Here is a 22277-nt window from a genome sequence, read left to right on the forward strand (position 1 = left end):
GAGGGACAGGAATGCGCCTTTAGAAGGAGAAACCTGTTCCAAAAGAGCGACACACGTGATGCACTCTGCCTCATTCCAAAGTTCAAACTTGTCAAACACATAGTGTGGAAATCAAAGAGAAGAAAAATGGAAGCCACGTCAGGACATCCACACAGAAGAGGAAAAAAGGTAGACACTGTATCGCTGAGCAATTGCTAGGGTAGGGCTGGCTGGCAAAGGCAAGTGGTGGGACTATATAGGGATGACTGTATCCTGACACACCGCTCTTTCAACAGGTAGCCAGGTCATTAGTTTAAAAAAACCCAGACAACAAATCAGAGTCATGATTTGTTTCAGGAAGTTATGAAAAGGAAGGACTGCATCTCTAACAACAGAGACAATCTGGACAGAAGTGAAAAGAGAGTGTTAGAACTTCTTCCAAGGAAGTCAGAGCAGGTCCACAGAGTTTCCCTGAACTCAGGAAGTAGAAGCGAAGAGGTAAAGAATGACACAAAACTGATCAGATAATCAATTAAAAGCACAAAAGCAGAAGCAGAAAAAAAAAAGTAACAACATATTAGGATGACAGGACAGTATAAATACAAAGTAGTAAGTTAAAATGTCAAAGGCACAAAATAGGTTTCAGCTTGTAGGCATAAAAAAGAAAACTACACCTGTATTGGGAGTGAACAGGAGCCAACAGATAAAGTCATGATGTTACAGCCCAGAAAAAGAAAGCCATGGGTGACAGAGTCAGTCACTGTATTCTGTATTTCCACTTGAAGATGGTAGAAAGACAGAAACAGATGTTATAATGGGTTTTAGATAACTCTGTGATGTTAGAAACATCCCAGACAACAAGGTCTAATAAGGTTCACCTTCAACAGCTCAGAAATTAGCCAAAGCAATTGATGCAAAAAATTAGTGACTACTTTTAGAAACTTGTTCAGTGAGATCCAAAAGACTCAGGAACAAAAGCAGCAGCATGATGACACAAAGCACTGCACATAGTCCAAAATACTGATCCTGCAGAGCAACATTTAGATGACCTTTGATAACTCCAGGTTCTAAGACGTGGTTGACGAAACACAAAAGAGCATTCATTCAACAAAACCACCCCTTCAATAAAACGATTGTTTATAGTTCACCTTATAAATCATTGTTCCTTCCGTAGCCTAACTACTTAAAGTCTCCAGGACTGGGGTCATCAGCTCCTTGCTCTTGTCAATGACCTGTTCTCTGCTCTTACAGAAGAAAGTGACCAAAGTCAATCTGCAAGAGTGAAGAGTTCCTGGCCCTAAAGAAAACCACCATGTTTTTTTTAACAACTTCCAGCTAATCTGTTATCTAAATGGCAAAGTACATCAGCTTAGTACCTCTATCTATTTGATTTCTCACTCATCTATTTGATCTATTAGTTTTCCAGCACTATCCCTAGAAAAAACTGATACCCATTTCTTCTGGGATATATTGCGTTAGACCTTTCTTCATAAACCCGTTATTTCAGTTATTTTATGTGCCAAGAACAGAAAGGGTTCATTCCAAGAGAAACTGCTGAAAAGCAGGAATGAAAGCATTTGTGTTTTTTTTCTCTCATGCTCTGTAGAACATACATGCTTATTGCTTTTAGTAAGCTAGTACAATACCTCTATTAAAATAATGCTTGTTTTATTTGTCCTCTATCTTCTTCATACTAGCTAAACTAAAAATAGCTGTAGCTTAAGTCCCCTAAAATTTCCACAGCTCAATTCCTACAATAAAATGATCCAAGTGACAATAGTACTACTCTAAAACCCGCTCCTTCTACTGTGCTTAAGCAAAACTATTGCAACAATGAACTGCACTCATAGGCAAGATTACCAAAAGATGTTAGAAGACCAATAACAGAAAGAATTACATTTCACTGCATAAAGCATGTGGGAGTTGGAATTTCATTTACAGAACTCTGCATGGAAGTTAGCAATACTCTTACTTTCTGATACGGAAGCATGCAGGAATTCCTTGGTTCAGAAATGAGGAGGTTGATATTACTGAGTGCTGGGATTCTCATTTACCCCCCCTTGAATTCTCTTTTGCCCCTACTTTTCCCAACCACTTTTGCAGGTTTCATTCAATACTATCATATCAAGTATCAGTCTACAAAGCTAAGAGACAATACCACTTATAAATTACAAAGTGTTCATTAAATAAATGTAAAGGCTCTGCAGGCTGTAGACGTAAGGCATACCACTCAGTAAATACGAAATGGAGCCCTCTGCCAGGCTGCCTGGTGGGTCCTACACATGAAAGATGAAAGAAAAATCAGATGCAACTGCTTTAAAATTTAAACTCTTCTATGTGTATTTTTCAAAGCTGTATTTCTCTAGGTACCTTTCAAATTATGAATTCCTGTTCTTAGAAATATTCATGCTTTTCTTACTGAAAGGAAAGTTCTCTTATTCATACAAGATGACTTAGCGGGCTCGATACAGAAGATCAACCTTAATAAAGAATAACCAAATGCACAAAACCTGAAAAATGAAAGGTCTAGCCTGTAAATTGAAAAGGTATGTATAACATAAAGAAGTAAAAAAACTTCAAAGAAATGTGGCTTCAAAGTGATACCAACCACATCAAATATCACACACAGAAAGAGCGGGTTCCTCCTTATTTTAGCAGAAAACTAGGGCATGCATATCTTCACAGTCCTTAAGACTGACATATGACCAAGCTCATGTCACAAAATAATAACATCCATAAGGAAACATATTAAAGAAGCAATAAAGAAAGATAAAGCAAGCAAAAAGTTATCACAGCAGCAGTAAGCCAAACAGGCAGAAGAATCTTCTGATAAAGGACTGGACCCTCTCCAGAATTGACACCGACCAGTTATAAGTAACTTATTTGGCAGAGATCACTCAGCTGAATACAGAGGTCTGTTTCTTGGCTTCGAAGCCACAAATAATGAAGTGTCTTACTACTTTCAGAAATGCCTGTTTGGAAAGATACAGAGAGAGAGACAAAAGTCACTGAATACTATAGGGACAATCGAGGGCTTATCTAAGCTAATATCAGCGTGAGATCTAAAACAAGAATTGAAAGCAATACATGCTTGCAATAGAAGTTGCTAAAGCTTTCTCAAAAATATAGCCCAGTCATATATACCTCAAAGTGCAAAACCATATTCATCACATCTCCCATGCTAAAGTATCGTTGCCAACTAAGGAGGGAGAATCAAAAAAATCCATGTTTCAACACCAGTCTAATCAGAAGCCTTTGTTTGGTGGAGATTATACCTACATGGTGCAGTAGAAGCACAGTGAAATCCTTCAACATCTCTAAACCATACTGTGTTGCACTATACAGGCATAAGCATACACCTACACTTTCCTGCCAGACATACAGACCTCCCTAGTCATTGCTGTGAATGCCAGTTCTTCTGCTACATCTTCGAGAAACAAGAGCATGCAAATTTTATTAATGAAAGGGTGTATTAGTCTGAAAAAGCATTTTACTTGTTCATTTTTTTAAAAGAAACATCTCTTTGTAAAAATGTTGATTTCCTACACAAAGCAATTGATTTTCTGTTAGTGACATCCACAGAGAAAATACTTTTGATTCAGAAAGTTAGCTGGAATGCTCAGAGCTAGTATTCAGAAAGCTTAGCTCCCTTTCTTCTTTATCACCTAGGTAAAAAGCAATGGATATCAGAAAACAGAATTATTTCCTTTTCATGCAGTCTAAGTCTCATCTTCACAAGAGCTACAGAGGACTACATCTGCCCGAGGACTGGAGGTAAACATTAATGACGTCTGGCTGACGCTATCAAGAGATCAATGCACTACAGTTGGTGTCAGCATTCAAACTACTCACACTCAGAATTTCGACAGCTTGTTCAACAAAGTAAAACCGAGCATCTATCAAGCTACTTATTTATGACAACTGCAGCAGGACCAGAGCACAGCAGCGGTCCCACTAAAGGCATACAAAGCAAGCACTGTAAGCTCACAGAAGATAAACACTAGGCCCTTTTTCCCTCTCTATGCCACCGCTGCTTCTTAAAGCCTCCTTGAAAAGCCTTCCCTCAAACTTCTCCAGATTATCCCCGGATTATCTTGTATTTACATGATTTCCCACCTGTCGCTCCCGGCACAGTAACGCAAGAAGGCTTCAGTTTCGGTCAACCTGCCTGCAGGAACGGCAGCTTCGACCCCCACAGCCACCCACCCCACCCCCCGCCCCGCTGCCATGCCGTTCCGCTCCTCGGGAAAGGCGGCCCAAGCACCCACTTTCGCAAGACCGCCGCCTGCCCACCACCTGCCCTGCCCCAGATGGGCCCTCGGCGCTGCCACGCTCACAGCGGGAGGCGGCGGCTCTATCCCGCCGCCCTGCCCGGGGACAGCAGCCGTGAGCGGGGCCGCCCTGAGAGATCTGCAGCCGCTTCGAGTCGCGCAGCGAGACCCTTAACTCCCCTCGGCGCCGGCGCGGGAGCTCCCGAGGGCAGACCCCCGCGGAACACACCCCCCCCCCCCCCAACATGACACACGTACGCACTGGCCTCCCGGCTGGGCCGGATATGCGGAGCGCTGCCCGCCCCGGCAGCGGCCCGCAGGGCACGCGGGGAGAGGCGCGCTAAGCGCAGCAACCTCCGGGGCGGGGTCGCGCTCCCCCTCAAGCGCCGCGCCGCCCCCCCCCCCCGAAAAGGGCTGCCCAGGAGGAAGGGGAGGCCCACGGGCCGCCTCGGGCAAGGAGCCGCCACCCGCACCGCCGCCTTGGCCTCACCCTCCGTCCGCCACGGCCGCGCTCTCTCACCCGCTTCTTCCACCGCGGCTCGCGACTCCCCCAGCAGCCAATCCGCGGACTCCCCGGCACTCCCCTAGCCAATCGCCGCCGCGGCCGCGAGAGGCGGGACCTCGAATGCCCTCCACACGGCTGCAGCGCGGCGACCTACCCAGCAGCCACTGGGCCCGGAGGAGAGGGGTGAAACCCTTCAGTGACCGCCGGACCACGTGATCGGCCTCCTCCAATACGAAGGGGCCCCGGGGCGGTTACGGGTCGCTGGTAGGCGGCGGCTCCTCGGGGGCGGGAGCGGGGTGGGGGTGTCTCCGGGCGCTACTCCGGAGCCTCAGCGGTAGCTACCGGGACGCGGGTGCCGGTCGCGTCCCACTAAAGCGCGCAGCGAAGGATAGCGAGTGCTGCTGTGCGAGAGGAGAGTGTCTGTGGGACCGGCGGAGCGGCTGACGGGGCAGCTCGGAAACCCACCTTCCCCCACGTGCGAGGGTTGTTTGGGGTGGGGGGGGGGTTTGTCCCGGCTCCACCGGGAACCTCCCTCGGAAGCTCCTGAGCAGAGAAGCTGTGAATGGAGCAGGGGAAGGGGGAGATGAAGAGCCTTGACAGCCGGGTGCGCCTGACAGTAGCGTTAGGGCGCGCTGAGAGTAAAACACAGGGAGCTGCCCGGGCTTGGGGGTGGGGAGCACCCGCTCCGCGCGTCCAAGCGCCTCCGTGGGAAGACCTGTACGCTGCGCTGCCTTAGGGCGCGCTTCGCGATCGGTGGATGCGAGTGCTGGCGGCGGCCGCCCATGGACAAACAATAAATTAGCGATGAAGTAGTTAATTTAAGTAGTGGCTCCTCTTCTTCCCCGCGCCGCCCTCCCGACTACGCCTCCCAGCGTGCGCAGCGGCTCCCCTGTCACGGAGCGCGACAGCCAATCACGCGCAGTCATGAACAAAGCGCCTCGTGAGTGGCGGGAGGGCGTGGGCCCGCCCGCGCCAATCGGGTTGCGGCGTGGTGGTTGGGTGCCGGGGTCAGAGTGGGCCTGGCGGGCGGTGTGTGTGCGGAGGGCTTTGCTGTCGGCCTCGTCCCGCTGCTCTCCGCTGGCCAGGACGCGCCGCCCCCGCGGGCGATGGGGGCGCGGGGCTGAGCTTCCCGCCCGGCTTCGCCTTTTGCGACGGTACGGACTGGGGAGGGGACCGGGCCGAGCCAGGGAGGGGGCGGGAACGGGGCGCGCTGGGGAAGGGCGGGATGGCGGTTGAGAGGGGCCGGTGGCGGGGCCGGCTGAGGTCCCTCCTGCCCTCCCTGCCTGCGTCCCGGAGCTCACGCCGGCCGGTCGCTGGAGGGTTGTGCCTTCGCCGGGCGAGGGGCCCGGGAGCTGAGCCCCGGGGCCGTGTCGCAGCCGGACTGGGAGACCCGCAGTTTAGGGAGCGCTCGGCGTGACAGCGGGGGTGTGAGGCTGTGGTGGTTCCTCTCCTGGGCCTACCTGAGCGGAGAGATCTGTGGTGCCTTTATTAAGCCCCTATCTCAGCGCTACGAGGAGGTGAAAAGAGGCGGTACTGGACTACTCTGCTAGGCCCCCAAATTCTAGATAACTTCTTAAAACTTTGCAAGCAGCTGAATTGATTTTTTTTTTTTACATTTAAAAATGCTGGACATGCTCCTTTTCATAGAAATTGGCTGTTGCAGGTAAGAAGTTCACTTGTCTCAGTTGTGGCTGAGGAGAGAGGGAGGAAGGATCAGTGGATGAATGTGAGTGTGGCCTAAGGGGACAGGAGGGGTGTAAAATTTGGTTTCATGCTTTTTTAGTAGATGAGAGGAAAAAAAAGGCAAAACGTGATCAGGATGAAGTGAGTTGTAGGAATGACTGGTGCTCAGGATGCAGAGCTGGAAGTCAGAGACTGGTTAGCATCAGCTCGTCAGTTGAATGGATTTTTGAAAGTTTTGCATAAGTTCCCATGCCAACTACAGAAAGTAATTAATGAAATATAACAGAGAGTTGTGGTTTGTTTCTTAAATTCAGAGTTGTCTACTTTGGAAATAAAAATTACTGTTTATTGGTTGAGTTCTTGTATCTCCTAGTTGATCTCTTTTGGACTTGGGATAGTAAGAAAAAAAAAATAGTCTGGATACTAATTATTGGCATGTACTTTTCACGTGAGCACTCTTCTTCCTGAAGGAAAAACTACTGACAGAGAGATTAACAGCATTCTTTCTGTGTGAAAATGTCAGGGATTATCGTAACCAAAGTACATATTTGTGGCTTGTTGGTTTTGATTAGCATGATTAATTTCTGTTGCTGAAAGGCCTCCTTTCAGTAAGAAAACAATATCACATATGTACAATATTGTTTGTTTGGGAGATAATGTTAAAAGAATGTGACCACTTTGAAATTTGCTTTGCTTTATGCAGGGAAAAAAAAATGAAGGGAGCACTATCAGTACGTATTTACTCACACTTTTGTGCCTTAAGAAAAATTACTACTTGGTGTACTGGCAACACCAGGACCACAGTTAGTGTGTTTAGTAGTTTCAGAGACACTTTTCTGAGGGGAAACTTGGGTTGTTTTTTCTTTTTACACCAAGATGTAGCGTTTTCTCCCGTGAGTAAACCTACGCTTTTGTTGCCTGTCTTAACAGCTCTGGAGTCTGATACTCTCAAGCTACACGTGTCTCCTTTGAAATTGATACAGTGGCTTGGACTTCGGCTGGAGCGAGGCATGACGGGCTTGCTTGCTTTCTATTGAGAGGGTTCTAGTGAAAAGAAAAAAAGCAACTCCAAACTCCACCCTCTAAAACCGTATTTGCATTTGAATGAATATAGCTTTCTACTAGTTACTTGATGTATAGATCTGGATTAATACCAATGTGTGCTGGTTTTGATGCAGTGTTAGTATTTTGCTGGCTCTTCTGGTCCACATCTGTGTAAAATTTGGTTGCTAAAGGTAGTCTGAAAATAGATATTTTGACTTGATGTGTGTTTATACAGAAGGATGTTTATAGAGTGTCTTGTGAGGAAACTGGATTTCTTAGAAATATTTGTCAGTAGTATTAAAAAAAACCCAATCTAAACACACTCCTGTAAAGGCTGACTGGTCTGAAGTTATGTACAGGGAAGAAATCAAAATACTGTTAAGCAACCCTACCTGTTCTCTGCAGAGAAAGTTTAGATTTCTGGTTTACAAATTTCAATTCCATCCATGTTCCATAAATTCTAATCCTTGGGTTTTTTTATACTTTTATGGGTATAGCAAATCAGTGTCTTTGTGCTTTTGTCTTGCCTGCCTTCTAATTGATCACAGATGCAGTGTTAGTAATACAGCTTATTTCCCCCCCCCAGCAGGTATTTTGTATGCATGGTGCAGAAAAAATGAATTCTACTATGAGTGAGGAGCCTGATGCACTATCTGTAGTTAACCAGCTCCGAGATCTAGCAGCTGATCCATTGAACAGACGGGCCATTGTTCAGGATCAAGGATGTCTGCCAGGTCTTATTCTGTTTTTGGACCATCCCAACCCTCCAGTTGTTCATTCAGCTTTACTAGTAAGTATTGTGGACCTAAATTTGTTTGTCAGTGGGATGTTTTGTAACTTCGTTAGTATGTCTTTAAAAAAGTAAAACTTTAAAAAATAAAACCTAGTTATATGTTCTGTTAGTAGTCTATGGGTGTTTGAGGTTTTTCTTGTTTTTTAAACATGTATTTCAAAAATTGTTTAACACCACCACCACGTTATTCCAGGAGAATTCATAGGGGTTTTTTTAGAAGAGATTCATTTACTTTGCATTTTTCCCCTAATACAGTTATTTCACTTTGTGTGGAAAAAGGTAAGCACCCTGAAGTCTCTTTCTTAAGATTAAGTTGTTGGTAAATATACACAGTGATTCACAATCATATTGTGTTAAAAAAAACCCCAAAAACCCAACCAAACAAAAAAAAACAAACCAAAAAAAACCCACCCCCCAAAATAGGTTAATTTAGGTTAGAAATTATCTTCTGGGGTCGTTTTGTCCTACCCCATGCTCAAATTAATTGTATTCACGTCATGGCTCAGGGTTGTGTCTGCTTGGTTCTTGAACGCCTCGAAGGATGAAGATTCCAAAATCTCTCTGGCACCTTGCTCCAGCTTTTGACTACAGTCATGGTATTAAAACTAAACAAGCACATACCCTCCTGCCTCCAACCACAACAAAACCAAAAAAGCCCACAAAAGAAAAAAAATCTATTTATGTTCCTTCAATGTTTTGTCAGTTCCTCCTTGTTCTAAATCATAAAGTCACTATTTCTCATCCAGGCCCTAAATAATAACTTAAAAGTTTTCTTATTTGGAAACAGGACAAACAAAAGTCAAGATTTTGTTAAAAGTAATTAAATTATTCTACTAGATTTTAGTAATTTAAAAGCTTTTGTGGTACCCTTTTTTCCTTTTTTTTGGTGTCATTATTGAATTCTAAACAATGTGAAACATTTAATGAGTAGTGAGCTCTGGCTTTTACATAGAAGTATACCTTATTCTTTATAACATCAAGAGCTATCGCTACTGTAATTATCTATTTATCATTTGGTTTACTTCACAGTGGATATTAGTCATCTTCTTGGAATTACTTCAGTGTCTCTGATACTCTTCTGGGCTCAGGGAATGAGGTGCCATAATCCAGGAGACCTTTGTCCTGCTAATAGGTTTTTAGGGTAGCCTTGCCATAGCATTTGTGAGACTACAACATTCTTCACTGGAAGAACTTTGCATTGAGGTTATGGTTCTTGGGAATATGTTGCACTATTTTTTCTTTCCAGTGCAGTTTCCTTAGGTTGTGATCTTAAAAGAGGATCTTGTTTGGATGTCTCATTCTTTTTTTCCTTCATTTGTGTCTTTGGGCAGATTATTGCTGCCTGCACAAGGTTCAGTAATCAGTCTGTGATCATTACAAAATTAACTCCACATAACAAGGAATTTTTGATATGTAGCAGAATCTTTCAGGGAGGGTGTTTTCCTCCTCACATGTAGTTGTGGTGTCTGATTAAGAAGTGGCATATTTTTCTGTAGTTGACTCTAGTTTTGATTCCAGGAATTCTTTACTGTACACCTCAAATGCTAACAGCTTTGAATGATTTAAATAAATAATTAAAATTACAGAAGTAACCCAGTAATAAAATCAGTAAAACCCAGTAATAAAATCAGAAGTAACCCAGTAATAATACTTTTTTTTTCTCTTAAATTTGGGCTAAAATTTAAACAAAAGTGGACTGTGAGTGTAAGAAAGTGCACTTAACATTTCACTCATAAAACATCAAATGTGTCTTTTGTTATTTTGACAACAGTGTATTTGTATATTCCAGTACAGATAGTTCTGTTGATTATGGTGAAATTACTTGTGAGCTTAAAACTCACGTGGGTAAGTGTTTTGCTGAACGCAGGGTGGATTTAGGTCCATAACATTAATCTTCCCTATGCCTTCAGTAGACTGTGATTTAATAAGCATAAATGATCTGATTTCTTTGAAGGTGCAGACCTTTGTGACTCCCATAGGGGGCAAGAGGAATAGGACTTCCTAGACTTGACAAGTCAGATCACTTAAGTTGTTCTGATAACTTTGTCATTGGTCTTGTTCTAGTGGAAGCTGCGTTTTTATATGAAGAATATGTAGCAATGGAAAAGAGGTGGCCTGTATTTTGACTCAAAGATTTAGCTGTTAAGAGAAAGACCTTTACCTTCCTAAATTGTCTGGAGTTAGATAAATAAAAATGAGCGGCTTTTTGTGGCAGTAAGGGTACATGTCTTAACATGGAAGTCAGCAGTTCAGACCTATCATTCAGGTATCTCCCATAGTTGGAAACTAAGAAAATAAATGCATATACAGCTGCAATTGTTGATACTCAGGAAATAGCAAAAATCCCATTTGGAGTTTTTATCGTGCCAGCCAGCTGCCAGGATTTCTCAAAAGGCAATAAAGTGGTCTTGAGTTTTACCTAATACCTGCTGAATATGGTTTAGAAAGAAGCCCAGATAGTTAGCTCACTCTCTCTGAAGGGATTAAGGAGTGTGTTATTTTTAAACCAGCTGTTAAGCAGCGTAGGTATTATATGACTATACTTAAAAAATTGATGCACTTCTAAACCTTGCTATCTCAGACCCCTTTTTATAACCAGCTGTATTTGTGCGTTGCAGAATTTTACAAGTGCAGTTCTTGTACATACATCTATAAAACACCAATTAAAGCACAGTGCACCTTTGGAGGTTCCTTCTAAGAAAACTGTGTCAGCACTGACAGGAGAAAGATGTCTCATGGAAAGGACTGACATTTTAAGTGGAGGAGGATTATGTTAGGAGGAGCATGCAAATACACAGGTCCTGGCTGGGGTTAGCAACATTAAGTTGTGCCAAGAGTCCACCTTGAAAGTCAAATAAACAAAACCTTGTCCAAGAAATAAATGTAAACTCCCAGTGTCGGTAACAATAACCTAGAGCAGCTTGCTGCTGCTTCTATTCTTACTCCAGTATGGAGTGATGAATACTGCAATTAGTCTTCAGAAGATTATAAATGTATTAGACCTCTTTCTGTGGCCAGTAGAAATTTGGTGGTAAGTTTTCTAGTACTGGGGTAGCCCGTAGGATTGCTTTAAATTATAATAGAAGCATAGTGCATAAAAAATACTTTAGACCTCAGATCACATAAATGTTTGTTGGAAGGGACTTCTGGAAGCCAGTTCACTTCACCTTCCTGCCTGAATTGTGACTGTCACCAACACTCAGACAGGTCAGTTGCAGCTTTGTCTCGTTGGTTCTGCAATCCCCTAGGTCATCTATTCCAGTGTTGAACTCCCTGCATAGTGAAAAAAACTTTTTTGTAATACTGGATCTCAACTTTCCAAGCTGCAGTCTGTGTTTGCTCCCCTGTTGTTATCTTGTCCACTGTTGTAGAGGAAAGGTTGGCTCAGTTGTCTTTGTAAAGGCTTTAGAGTAGTTGTAGACAGCTTCTAGTGTCCCATAGACTCTCTTAGCTGATATAAAGAAAGCCAGTCTCTCACCCTTTTCCTATAGATTAGACATTCTATGCCTTCTATGTGTTTATAATAATAGAACAGGTTTTTTCACGTTCACAGTAGGTGATAATACGCTTTACGTTCCTACTAGAAATTGGATTGTGAATGTTTGGCTGATGTATGCTAAAAAATACAGAATGGTAACGTACTGCAGGGGTTGGTGATCTGCTGTGGTCCTCTTTCTTTCCTTCAGGCTCTCCGATACCTGGCAGAGTGCCGTGCCAACAGAGACAAGATGAAAAGTGAATTGGGCATGATGCTCAGCTTACAGAATGTAATACAGAAGTAAGTTTATGCTGGGTTGCTGGATCAGTGCAAACATTCTGATGCAAAGTAAAACTTAGGACTGTGAATTTGTATAGAAGATTTTAAATACTGCATTTTTTCTTGTTGGTGGTCATGTGGCTGCAAACAATGGTATTAGTTTTATAGTACAGCAAAGGTCTTAGACTGTAATCTACAAGAAATATTCATTTGAAAGTAATTTTCCAAACAACAAATTTCTTGCCTTTGTTACAGATAATTAATTTTGCCTCTTCCCTTTAGGTTCTCCTACAAAGCTTCTCACCATTGTATAAGGTTGCCTTGCACTAGTGCATTTAATGAAATTGGTTGGCATCTGTCTCAGGTGCTCTTTGAATCCCAGCTTTGGAAAGGGAAATTGTGTATGCAATGTATTTGTTACAATGTATTTTTAAAGGTGTATTGAGGAAACATCTTGCAGGTGGAGTAGAAGTTAGTAGGGTTTGTAGTGGTCTCTAATTTCTTTGCAGAATGCCTCAGCTGAGTTATATCTCAAACTTTGTAAATGTTGCATTTTGCTAAGATCACTGACTGTTGGGTCTCAAATACTGGAACATGTGGGTATATGCACGCTGGAGAAGATGCACATCTGCAGGTAATAGAAATTAATGTGAACTAGGATGAATCATCATTAGCAGAACGACCCAAAACAACCTCCTTCAAAGATCAGTGTGTCATGGCAAAAATTAATTTGCCATCGAGTAATCAAAAGGTGATTATGCAGTTTGATAGTGTTCTAGTTAACTGGACTTTTCAGGTGTGAGAGACTGCTCCATGGAGGAGGAGAAAAGCCCTACTGCCGCAGAGTTTCAATGTTTAAAACCATTATTTAGAAAAGGATGAAACACAAGTGAAATTGTATATTAAAGATTCAGGTGGAAAGCTTTTGAATCTTTAATGCTGAATCTCTAATGTATCACTTGTGGTGTAAGTTACAAGTTTCTATGAAGCAAAACACAAGGCTCGGCTGCGCTAGTTCCTTTATCCCATAGCTCCTCTGGGTTTTGATGGTGTGTCTTTTGTTGTTGTATCTCTCTCTGACACTGCTTATCTGAAGGTGTGATCCTGAAGAACTGGAGGGGGAATTCTGGTCTGTACACAAGTCCGATGTGATATATGATCTAAGGAAGATTAAAACCGTTTACCTTTAAGTACTTTTAACTCTGCTGAAACTTAGAAGATTATGTTTTGGAATGAAATTCAGCATTATACCTAAAAGTCAACTTGTTATTCAATAGTTCCCCCAAAAGATTTAAAACCAGTATTTTCAATGGGGCGATGAGCTACATGACTAGAATTCAGAAGAGAAAAGTTCTCTCATTTATTTTTTGTTTGTGTGTTTAGAATAATGCAATAATTACGAATTTTTAAAATGATAGGTGTTTTTAATACGATGTATGGGAGGAAAATGGAATTAAGTCTTACAGTATTCACCTTTTTAAGGACAAGTGTAATTCGGGTAAAATATACAGAAGCTTTTGCTTGCTACTTTTATAATTACAATAACAAATATTTAGGTAATGAGGCATGTATTTCAGAAGAACTTACTTTTAGTATAGATTATATTTCTATTTAGAGCACAGGGACATCCTTAAGAAGTTATTCAAAGGGACACAGTAGTTTGTTGTCAGTCTCTGTAGTTTACAGATATTGTTTGGGAAGCAGTCATAATTAAAACTTTTGTTGAAATAATTTTATGGAAATCTTTTCAACAGAATTTTTTTCTACATTTCAATTTCAAGGACCAAAAGAGTGTGAAGTTCAGAAACGTGCAGAAGAGGAGAGATAAGTCAGTAAAAACTAGAAATCTTGTAGGTGTCCTTTTTTTCTAGATAGCTCTTTGGCAAGGGGAAGAACATGGATTTGATTTGTATGCCTGTAACATTTGGGAAGTGTGATATCATGAAAATTTAAATGCACAGCATCTTCAAACACAAGACTTTGTCATGTGCTTGTCAGGGTTTTAGGCTTTAATGTTGACAGGAAATGCTGAAGCTAAGTTTCGTATTGCTTGCAGAAATATGGAGAAAGATGGTAGAAAAGTGCTGAGAAGATAGATGTAGAATTATTTTTGTCACGAAAAACCAATGGTTTTGGGTGGTTGTTTGGTTTTGGGTTTTTGTGTTAGGAAGTCTAGGGAGAAAACAAGGTCTCGACCTTCTTCAGTTGTGCTTTACAAATATCAGGGTGTAGCTCTTAATCTGATGTCACTTTACCAGAAGGTATTGTAGTCCTTTGAATTGAAACTAAACATTAATAAATGCTGTGGTCGTAGTGACTTCATGCTGTGGATTCCAGTGTGCTTTCCAGAATATGTGTACCTAGCTCATCATTGTGTGATTCATATTGAATGGTTCATTATTTCCACAATTTCATTTGGGGTGGTTTTTTTTTGGTGAAGTGCTATTAAAATGCTACAAAACATACAAGAAGATAACGAAATCTTGCTTTTCCAGTTACTACACAGTTCTTCCAAGCAAGACAGAACCGAGCATCTTCTGGAGCAGAACTTGGAGTCACTGGCTTTTTGCTCTTGACAGGTTAAGAATATGATGTGGTCTGAATCTTTCCCTTTCACCCTTTCAGGATTTTGTAACTCTGGCTGTTCACTTTCCTTGACTTCTCACTTAGCTGAATAATACCCAGTGGTTTTCTCTCTTCAGCACCGAATCCTGACAAACTGTATTCTTCTACTGGTAAAGCTGTGTTACATTTTCAAGCAGTGAAACCAAGCTTGCATGCACAGAGGCGAGTTGCAAACTGAGGATTTGTCATATTTCAGGCTGAAGTTGATGTTCAACAGTGCTGAACTGACACTGTGCTTAGGAAGTCAAGAGTTTGTTTAGAATTCCAGCTCTCTCTTCCTTTCAGTTATGTAAACCCTGAAGTTTGAGGGTTTTTCTCATCATGTGAGTGGCTTTTTGAAAGTCTTCAAAGTCTCTGAGAGACCTCAAATTCAGGGGTGGAATTTCTTGTTGTAACCTGCCTACAGCTAACCAGTCTAACAGATCTTTAAATGATTGATACCATCAACCAGAAAATAGTTGGAGTTGGTTTGCTGATTACAATTTCTTGTACTAGTACATGGGACTGTCAGGCACAGGCCAAAATCCTTTTGTTGGCAGTAACATGTGACCAATGGAAGGAGAATACAGGGCTTTTTAAAACTCATTATCATGAAGGTCAAGTATTACTTCATAAGACTACGGAGGATGAGAGTTGAAAGTGAGGGCCACCTGTTTATCTATGGATAAGCAGTAATTAGACTTCATACTGCATCATGGAAAATAGGAAATATTTGAGACGTATCCAAGTTTAACTGTAGTTCTTCAAGGTACTTTAATGTTTCATTAAATGATTTATCAGTCCTCCAGTATTATCTGTTCAGCTTTTTGGTATTTGTTTATAAAAAGCATTATAGTTCATTTGTGAAAATAATTTTCCTGCTTAAAATAAACATTTGTCTGACTCCTTAGTTGGTGCTACCTCTCACCTAAGGAGCAAAGGGTAGGTTTGTGGTTCACTGTGACAGTATTTTTTTCAAGATGTATGAGCACTAGTTTTTTCTAACAGAAGAGTAACAGATTTTAGATGTAAAGCCTGGAGTTTATAGGCTCTAGAGCAGAACTATGAAATGTCAGCTCTGAGGGATACAGAATAAAAATGTGAAGGCAGTGAGATACTTATATATTTAGGATTTTTCTTGAGTCTGAACTTGATTTGGAACACGTATGACTTTGAGATACGTCATATGAAAGGCTTTATACACTTCTGCATTTGCTAGGACATATGAGAATCTGTTCAAGTTTCACAGAATACTTCAAATGTACTTTCAACTATAAAAATTTCTGCTGTCCTATTCTATGCTTGCTGTGTTTTTCCTTAGCAGGGCAGATTTCATACTTGTTCATCCACATCTGCTCATTAAGTGAAACTTGGTCCATCTTTCGATGTTATAAGCTAGGGAGCAGTAACAGTGTTGGAGAGAAATCAGACCTTTAAAATCCCTACCTGTAGGTTTCCAACCTTTTTTTTGCTTTTTCATGGCTCATACTGCTTTATTGCTATCACAGAAGTATTTCATTCCCTTGCCAGGTGACTGAGGACCTCTAAGTGTATGTGTAGAAGTGTTTGTGCAAATAGAGAGAGAGGGGAAGTTGAGGCACGTTGCAGGATGGGGTTTCATTGTATTGCAGCAGCCATCAGCAGTTATTTAATATTGAAAACTGGTTTAGTTGCTGGCTTTATGAGTTGTATGGAGGACTTAATGTGTCCGTATGGACTTTATAAAACGTTATTAGCAGCTTCCTGAATTAAAATTAATTAGGATTTATAGCCTACAAGGAAATATACTAATTTGTGTTCAGAGTGAAAGTGACTTTTGATGGACAGTAAAGGTCAAAGTTCATAGTTTTTCATAATCTTTATGAGCAGCATAATGGTACTGTTTAAATGTAACACGAATTTAAAAAAAAAACACAAAACAAATGAAGAATCAATATAGTAAATAGCTCTTACTATGGAATGGCAAATTACTGAGAGTAAAATTCTAATTACTTAGCTAAAAGAGCTTCTCAAGATAGTCTTCCTTTGCCAGGGTGTCAGATTTAACAAGCTGAACTAAATCCAGTGCATTAATCAGCTCTTCCAATTTATTACTTGCCTAAGAAGATTAGGGCAATTAATATGTGTTTAATTAGAGTCCCTTGCATATCTGGTAAAATACATGCAGTCTATAATTGCTGACTTCTTACTCAATTTTAATTTTTGGTAGTCTTAATTACCTATATTTTTTTGAAAATTTAATTATTTGCTGAAACCAGCAGGTTTAAATTTATGATGTCTGACAAAGAGAAAAGCCAAGTATTTCAGGTAGTATTTGCTGAAATTAAACTGGTAGAGATATAGTACCACAATTTTTGTATTTTTAGTGTGGCATACCTTTTTTTTTTCTTTTGTGAGGGTGAATGGTTGGGGGAAGATGGGGCAAAGGCCATGGATTAATTAGAAAGGAAGCAAGCTACATATTTAAGGGGATGTCTGATGGTGAAGGGGATGTTGCCATATCATAACTGGCTTAAAAATAATACTTCTTGAGAAATTACAGCTAAGAAGGCCTGTAAACTTTTTAATGTTTACTGCATTTACACTTTTATGCTATTGATTGGAATTCTGCTCTGCAAAAGAGAAGGAAATAGCTTTTTTACAGACTGCAGAGATTTTATTTTCTTATACCCGAATCAGTAATAATAATTTTGTAATCCTTTGTATGTAGAGATAAAATTGAGAAACAGTTGAGATTGGGTAATGGGAAGTATGATTCTGTTGCCTAATTATTTTTGGACTCTGCTGTATTTGTGATTGTGTATTGAGAAGTTACTCTTTTCTTTCTCTTTTTTTTTTTTTTTTTTTGAGAAAAACATGGTTATCCAATGTCTTAAATATTCCTGTGAGCAGGAGATTCCAAAACTTTTTTTTTAGAAATGATTTACAAATTGCAGTGTATCACCTGGAACAAGAGTGATACACACATCCCTCTCTATTCCATATTAACTTTCCTGGCCTTTTCTTTCCCTTTATTTTCCCAAGCCTCCTTGTTTTACCTTCACTGTTACATCTTGCCTATTAGAAGGTAAGAGCTTTTAGGAAATTACAGCCTTGGTCACTGGTGCATCTCTTTGGGCTGTGGGGCTCCAGGCTGTTGAGTGCTGTAGCAGTATGCTTTTAATAATAGATGGTCACAGTAGGAAGACATCTGCAGGCTGTTTTGTTCAGCATTGTTAAGCAAAGTGGCTTCATATCCCCCTCCCACACCCCTGGCTTCTTTAAGGAATGTTTTCATTGTATATTTTGCTAATCTGACAAGTTGCAGAAATAGATTGCTTTTGAAATTATTTTTGAAAAGGCATCCTCTGCCAAAACCCCTCCAATGAAATATTAGGAAACATCAGTATGTCCTCTTTAAATACATCATTTTATTTGTTCTAAGTGACTGAATGCTCCTTTTGTCTGTCAAAGGGGTTTGTGGTATTTGCAGGAGATTATATATAGGATGGAGTGGAGAGACAGGGGAGAGGATGGAGAGGATGGAAAGATGGACAATGTGAGACTAGCCAGTCCAAGGCTTGACTGCCAACCATTCCAGTGTAAAGGGTCATTTGAATGGTGAAATATTAATGTGAATTTATACTCTGCAGGGGTTAATAGTCAGGAGTGGTAATGGCACACAGGGTGCCTTTAACACTTGGTAAACCTTGTCATCATCTGGTGTTGAAGGCATGTGAGGGATACAGTGACCTTCACTGGTTGCTATTGAGTTTGTAAGAAAAAGTGCTGAGGTGGGTTCTGGGATACATTTTTTTTCTGACAGATTACTAAAATAAAGAGCAAATGAGGTTCAAGGTGCTTTGAAATAAAAGTAGCAAGTTATGTTTTGAAGTATTTAATACTTAGCACAGGTGTGGATTCGCAGTACTTTAGGCTGGAGCCATTTATCTATGAAAAAAAGAATTGGTAGATACTTAGCACTGTGAGGTTTCTCATCTTTCCTTGATGGTATTATATGTCTGGTTTTGGGTTATGGTGAATATGTCCATAGATGATGCTTGTCCTTGGATTTTTACCTTTATGCTCCTTTTTATTTTTTTATGAATGCTGTTCAAGCAAGAAACACAGGTGCTGGTGTGTGGTTAGAACTTAGAGCTTCACATGGGTATTACAGACAATATGTGCCAACAAAAGGAAATTCCTCAAACACTACTAATGATGAAATTGTCTTCATTTGCAGCTTTGGAAGTGATTTTTACTCTGGAACAACTAATGCAAAGTGAATATGTTATATTCCTGTTTAGGAATGTGTTTTTATACTTAGCTGTTTTGCAGTACACTTTAAAGTATCTTTTTCTATGAGATTTGCGTTACATTTTGCAGGTAGGAAGTCCTATATAATAACTTGGAACAAATTAAAAGTTTTAGCCCATTCTGTAATTACATAGTTACATCATCAATTTCACATGATTTTTTAAAAAACTCTGTTGTGTGCCTCAGTCTGTTTTGTGTGACTGCTGTCCCTTTGGCTAGCAGTGAAGCTGCTAATATTGATATGCTTTAAAAAAAAATAAATCTATTGCCAACAAGTACGTACTTCAAGACTACAAAAATAAGGTGTTTAAATAGTTGTTTTCAAAGTTACCTACTTGAAGTCTCTGCCAAATAGATGAATACTAAGTATATTGGCAAATGTCACATACAAAGCTTAGACACAGATAAGCCTACATAGACTAAATCTGCATATTTTTAGTTTTTTTTCCCTGTGGCGCAAATTGTTCCTGTAGTTCAATTCTTATTACTCACACAGGATTTGTTTAGGGAAGCCCTGATGTGTAAGTTTGTAAACATGGGGGTTTTTAAACTTTATCCAGTACATTTCAAGGAAATAATCAGATGAAGTTTCTCAAAACTACAACAAACTGTGGGGATTCTTTTAAGACATAAAAGGGTTTTGTCCCAATAATTATATACCTTCATCATATATTATTATATAATTTTCTTAATGCTATTGGTGTAGTGGCAATGCAGGAAGTTGTATTTGACTTCCTTCAGGATGTTCCTAAAATGCAGAGCCCAATTCCAGCACTACCTATACTTGCACCTGATTGCTACAGCATTGTTACCAGGAAGGGCTGGCTTTTTAATGACAGTATTTGGGAACTTTTACTGGAAAAGACTGGAGAGAGTTGTTACCCATAAGATTATTAATTTTTTTAACCCCAGTGCAATTTGTTGAGGCCGTATAATAAACATTATTTCTGCTATATAAATCCATTAAATGATTACTGTTCATTAGCAGGCAAGATGTTGGAACTAGCTGCTGTGAAATTCAACATGGAGCTTGTGTCTGTTATGCAGACTCGTCTAGCAAATGCTACTCTGAAGCCTTTTGAGTTTAGTTGACTAACAGGCCCTGATTTTTTTTATTTTTTTTTCTTTTGAGATGGAGAATATGTCCATATGGTAGATACCAAGCTGTGGAAGATCAAAAGTTATCTTCCATTTAGCATATAAATAGCAAGAGTTAAACAAAATTGGATGAATAGCTGGGTTAAACATATGGCATATGTTCAAATCTGTTATCCCATTCTTGAAAGTTCGTTTTCTTCTTGTGATAGAGGACAATGGAATGAAACAGGGAAATGTTCTAAGCATGGGTAATAGCTCACTTTGCTGGATGTTCAAGATTATATCACAGATGCTGATTTTACAGCAGTTAATGGGATTGCACTGTGATTTTACTCAGATTTACAATTTATATTTGATATTTAGCCTTTTTTTCAGCATACAGAACATCACAATGTTTACATTTGGTTTCTTTAAAAATTTCCTGGATCAGTGGGCATATGTCTTAAATTCAACTGGGAAATTCAGTCCTTGCTCCTAATTTGAGTGAGGTATCTCTTGTTTAGTACAAAAAATCAACTTAAAGACATAGGCTTTCACCTTCAAACTTTTTTTTCAGTTTAGTGTCTCCTGGTCAAACTGTCACGACTAATAGTGTAAGTAGAGTCTGGAAGACTTGCCAAGTGAGAGGCATCTTGCAGGTCTAGAAAGCGTTCTAGGAAAGTCTGCCTGACCTTGCCTTGTTTCCATGGTGCAACAGCCTTGGAGTAAATAAAGGTGACATGCAGCTAGCACATGCTTGATGCCATTGGTGTGCAGTCACATAACACAACTGCAGCCAGGCTTTGCTTAGATTTATCAAGCAGTGCAGCTGCCTTTTTTCACTTGGAGTTTGGTAGTCCTGCAGCTCAGTGTACCGCTTTAAGCCTACATGGTTTTTCCTGTTCTGTGCCCATGAGGTATTTTTTGTATTGTTAACTCACTGCTGCTATGTTGGATACGTTCTTTTTGGCCAGCACATGGATCCTGCTGTCTATATACTTAAGGATTTTTATTTCTTCCTGTTAAGAAAGCAGGTGGTAATCCTTATTGTCAGCTGCTCTTTACTGGGAGTTTTGGGGCTGGAGGGAGCTGAGGTGTACTGTGCTGGGTGGCACAGTGATTACACCGTGCCGCGACTGTAAGGAAGTGTGGGCTGAAGTAATGCTCTTTTTCAGGTTGTTTTCAGATGACTTGACCGGTGCTTGGAATGAGTCAGGAGAGCAGCCATATGCTTGTGAGCTCACCGTGTCATGAGATGCACTAAAAGCTCACAAGAAAGAGCAGCATTCTTGGAGATAAGAAAGAATCTTGCCCTGGCACTGGAGCAGAACAGCCATAAAACCAGCCAGATCAGATAACTGTCTTGAAACAGATTGCTTTTTCTCTAATACTATGCTCTTTCTTTAGGCTTGTCATTCATGCTCAAACTTTTCATCAAAACCATGTCAATCACTGTGTCTCACTTCTAGAATCAAGGATTAGTGATTTTCCTACTCCCTTACAAAATGTAGCAGTTCTTTGCAGCTTACAGCTCCCTTTAGTTATTGCTAGAGACAATTCCTGTCTTTAAATACAGGAAGAACGGGCTCTGAAAGAAATTGGTCACCTGGAAACAGACATCAGTGGCCTTAAGGCATAGTTGATACGAATATCAATTTGTTACCCATTTTTTAACCATAATTAAATCAAATACTAAATCTCTACCTTAAAGTATATGTTTTAAGGTTTCTAATACATTGACCTAACATACATTTAGATGGAATGCATGCCAATCCCTTAAGTTCTTACTTGTGCTTTTTGTATCATATAAGATACTGTGTTTATTGCAGCAAATGAGGTTCATTACAGAAATAAAATGATAGTCAAAAATATCACTACGCAGGATCCTAGGGAAAATCATTAATTCTGCCTTATAGATACTTGTATGTATGAAAAGGATTAGGATCAAAAGAAAATATCTATTTCTATGTGATCATATGTTTTCTCAAAGTTTTTAGAAAGGTACTCAGATAATTTTGAAGAAAAATGATGCATTCAGATCTTTGTTACCTCTTACTGACTTAGCATCTTTCTGTGATAGTACTATAATGTAAATCAGAGAGTTGTTTTTACTTTTAATTCATGAGTACATTATTTAGTATAGGATTTAGCTGACACCTTGACAAATGCCTGAACCTTAACTTGTATAATAGACATTTTTATTTTTCTGACTCTTAATATTTGTTAGGCTTTAATTGTGTGGCAAATTTAAAACAAAAACAAACAAAA

General features: G+C 40.3%; 1 protein-coding gene across 1 annotated transcript in view; it reads left to right on the forward strand.

Moving 5' to 3' along the window:
• The first annotated feature begins 8074 nt into the window (after nucleotides 1-8074).
• ARMC1 (armadillo repeat containing 1) overlaps nucleotides 8075-22277 on the forward strand; it is a 28692-nt gene continuing 14489 nt past the window's right edge. The window contains exons 1-2 of the mRNA XM_084260210.1: nucleotides 8075-8272; nucleotides 11962-12053. Coding sequence (XP_084116336.1) covers nucleotides 8081-8272; nucleotides 11962-12053 — 284 coding nt within the window. The 5' untranslated portion in view covers nucleotides 8075-8080. The remainder of the gene's footprint in view (nucleotides 8273-11961; nucleotides 12054-22277) is intronic.

Source organism: Gallinula chloropus, assembly GCF_964237585.1.
Source record: "Gallinula chloropus genome assembly, chromosome: 2".
In the NCBI taxonomy this organism is placed as follows: domain Eukaryota; kingdom Metazoa; phylum Chordata; class Aves; order Gruiformes; family Rallidae; genus Gallinula; species Gallinula chloropus.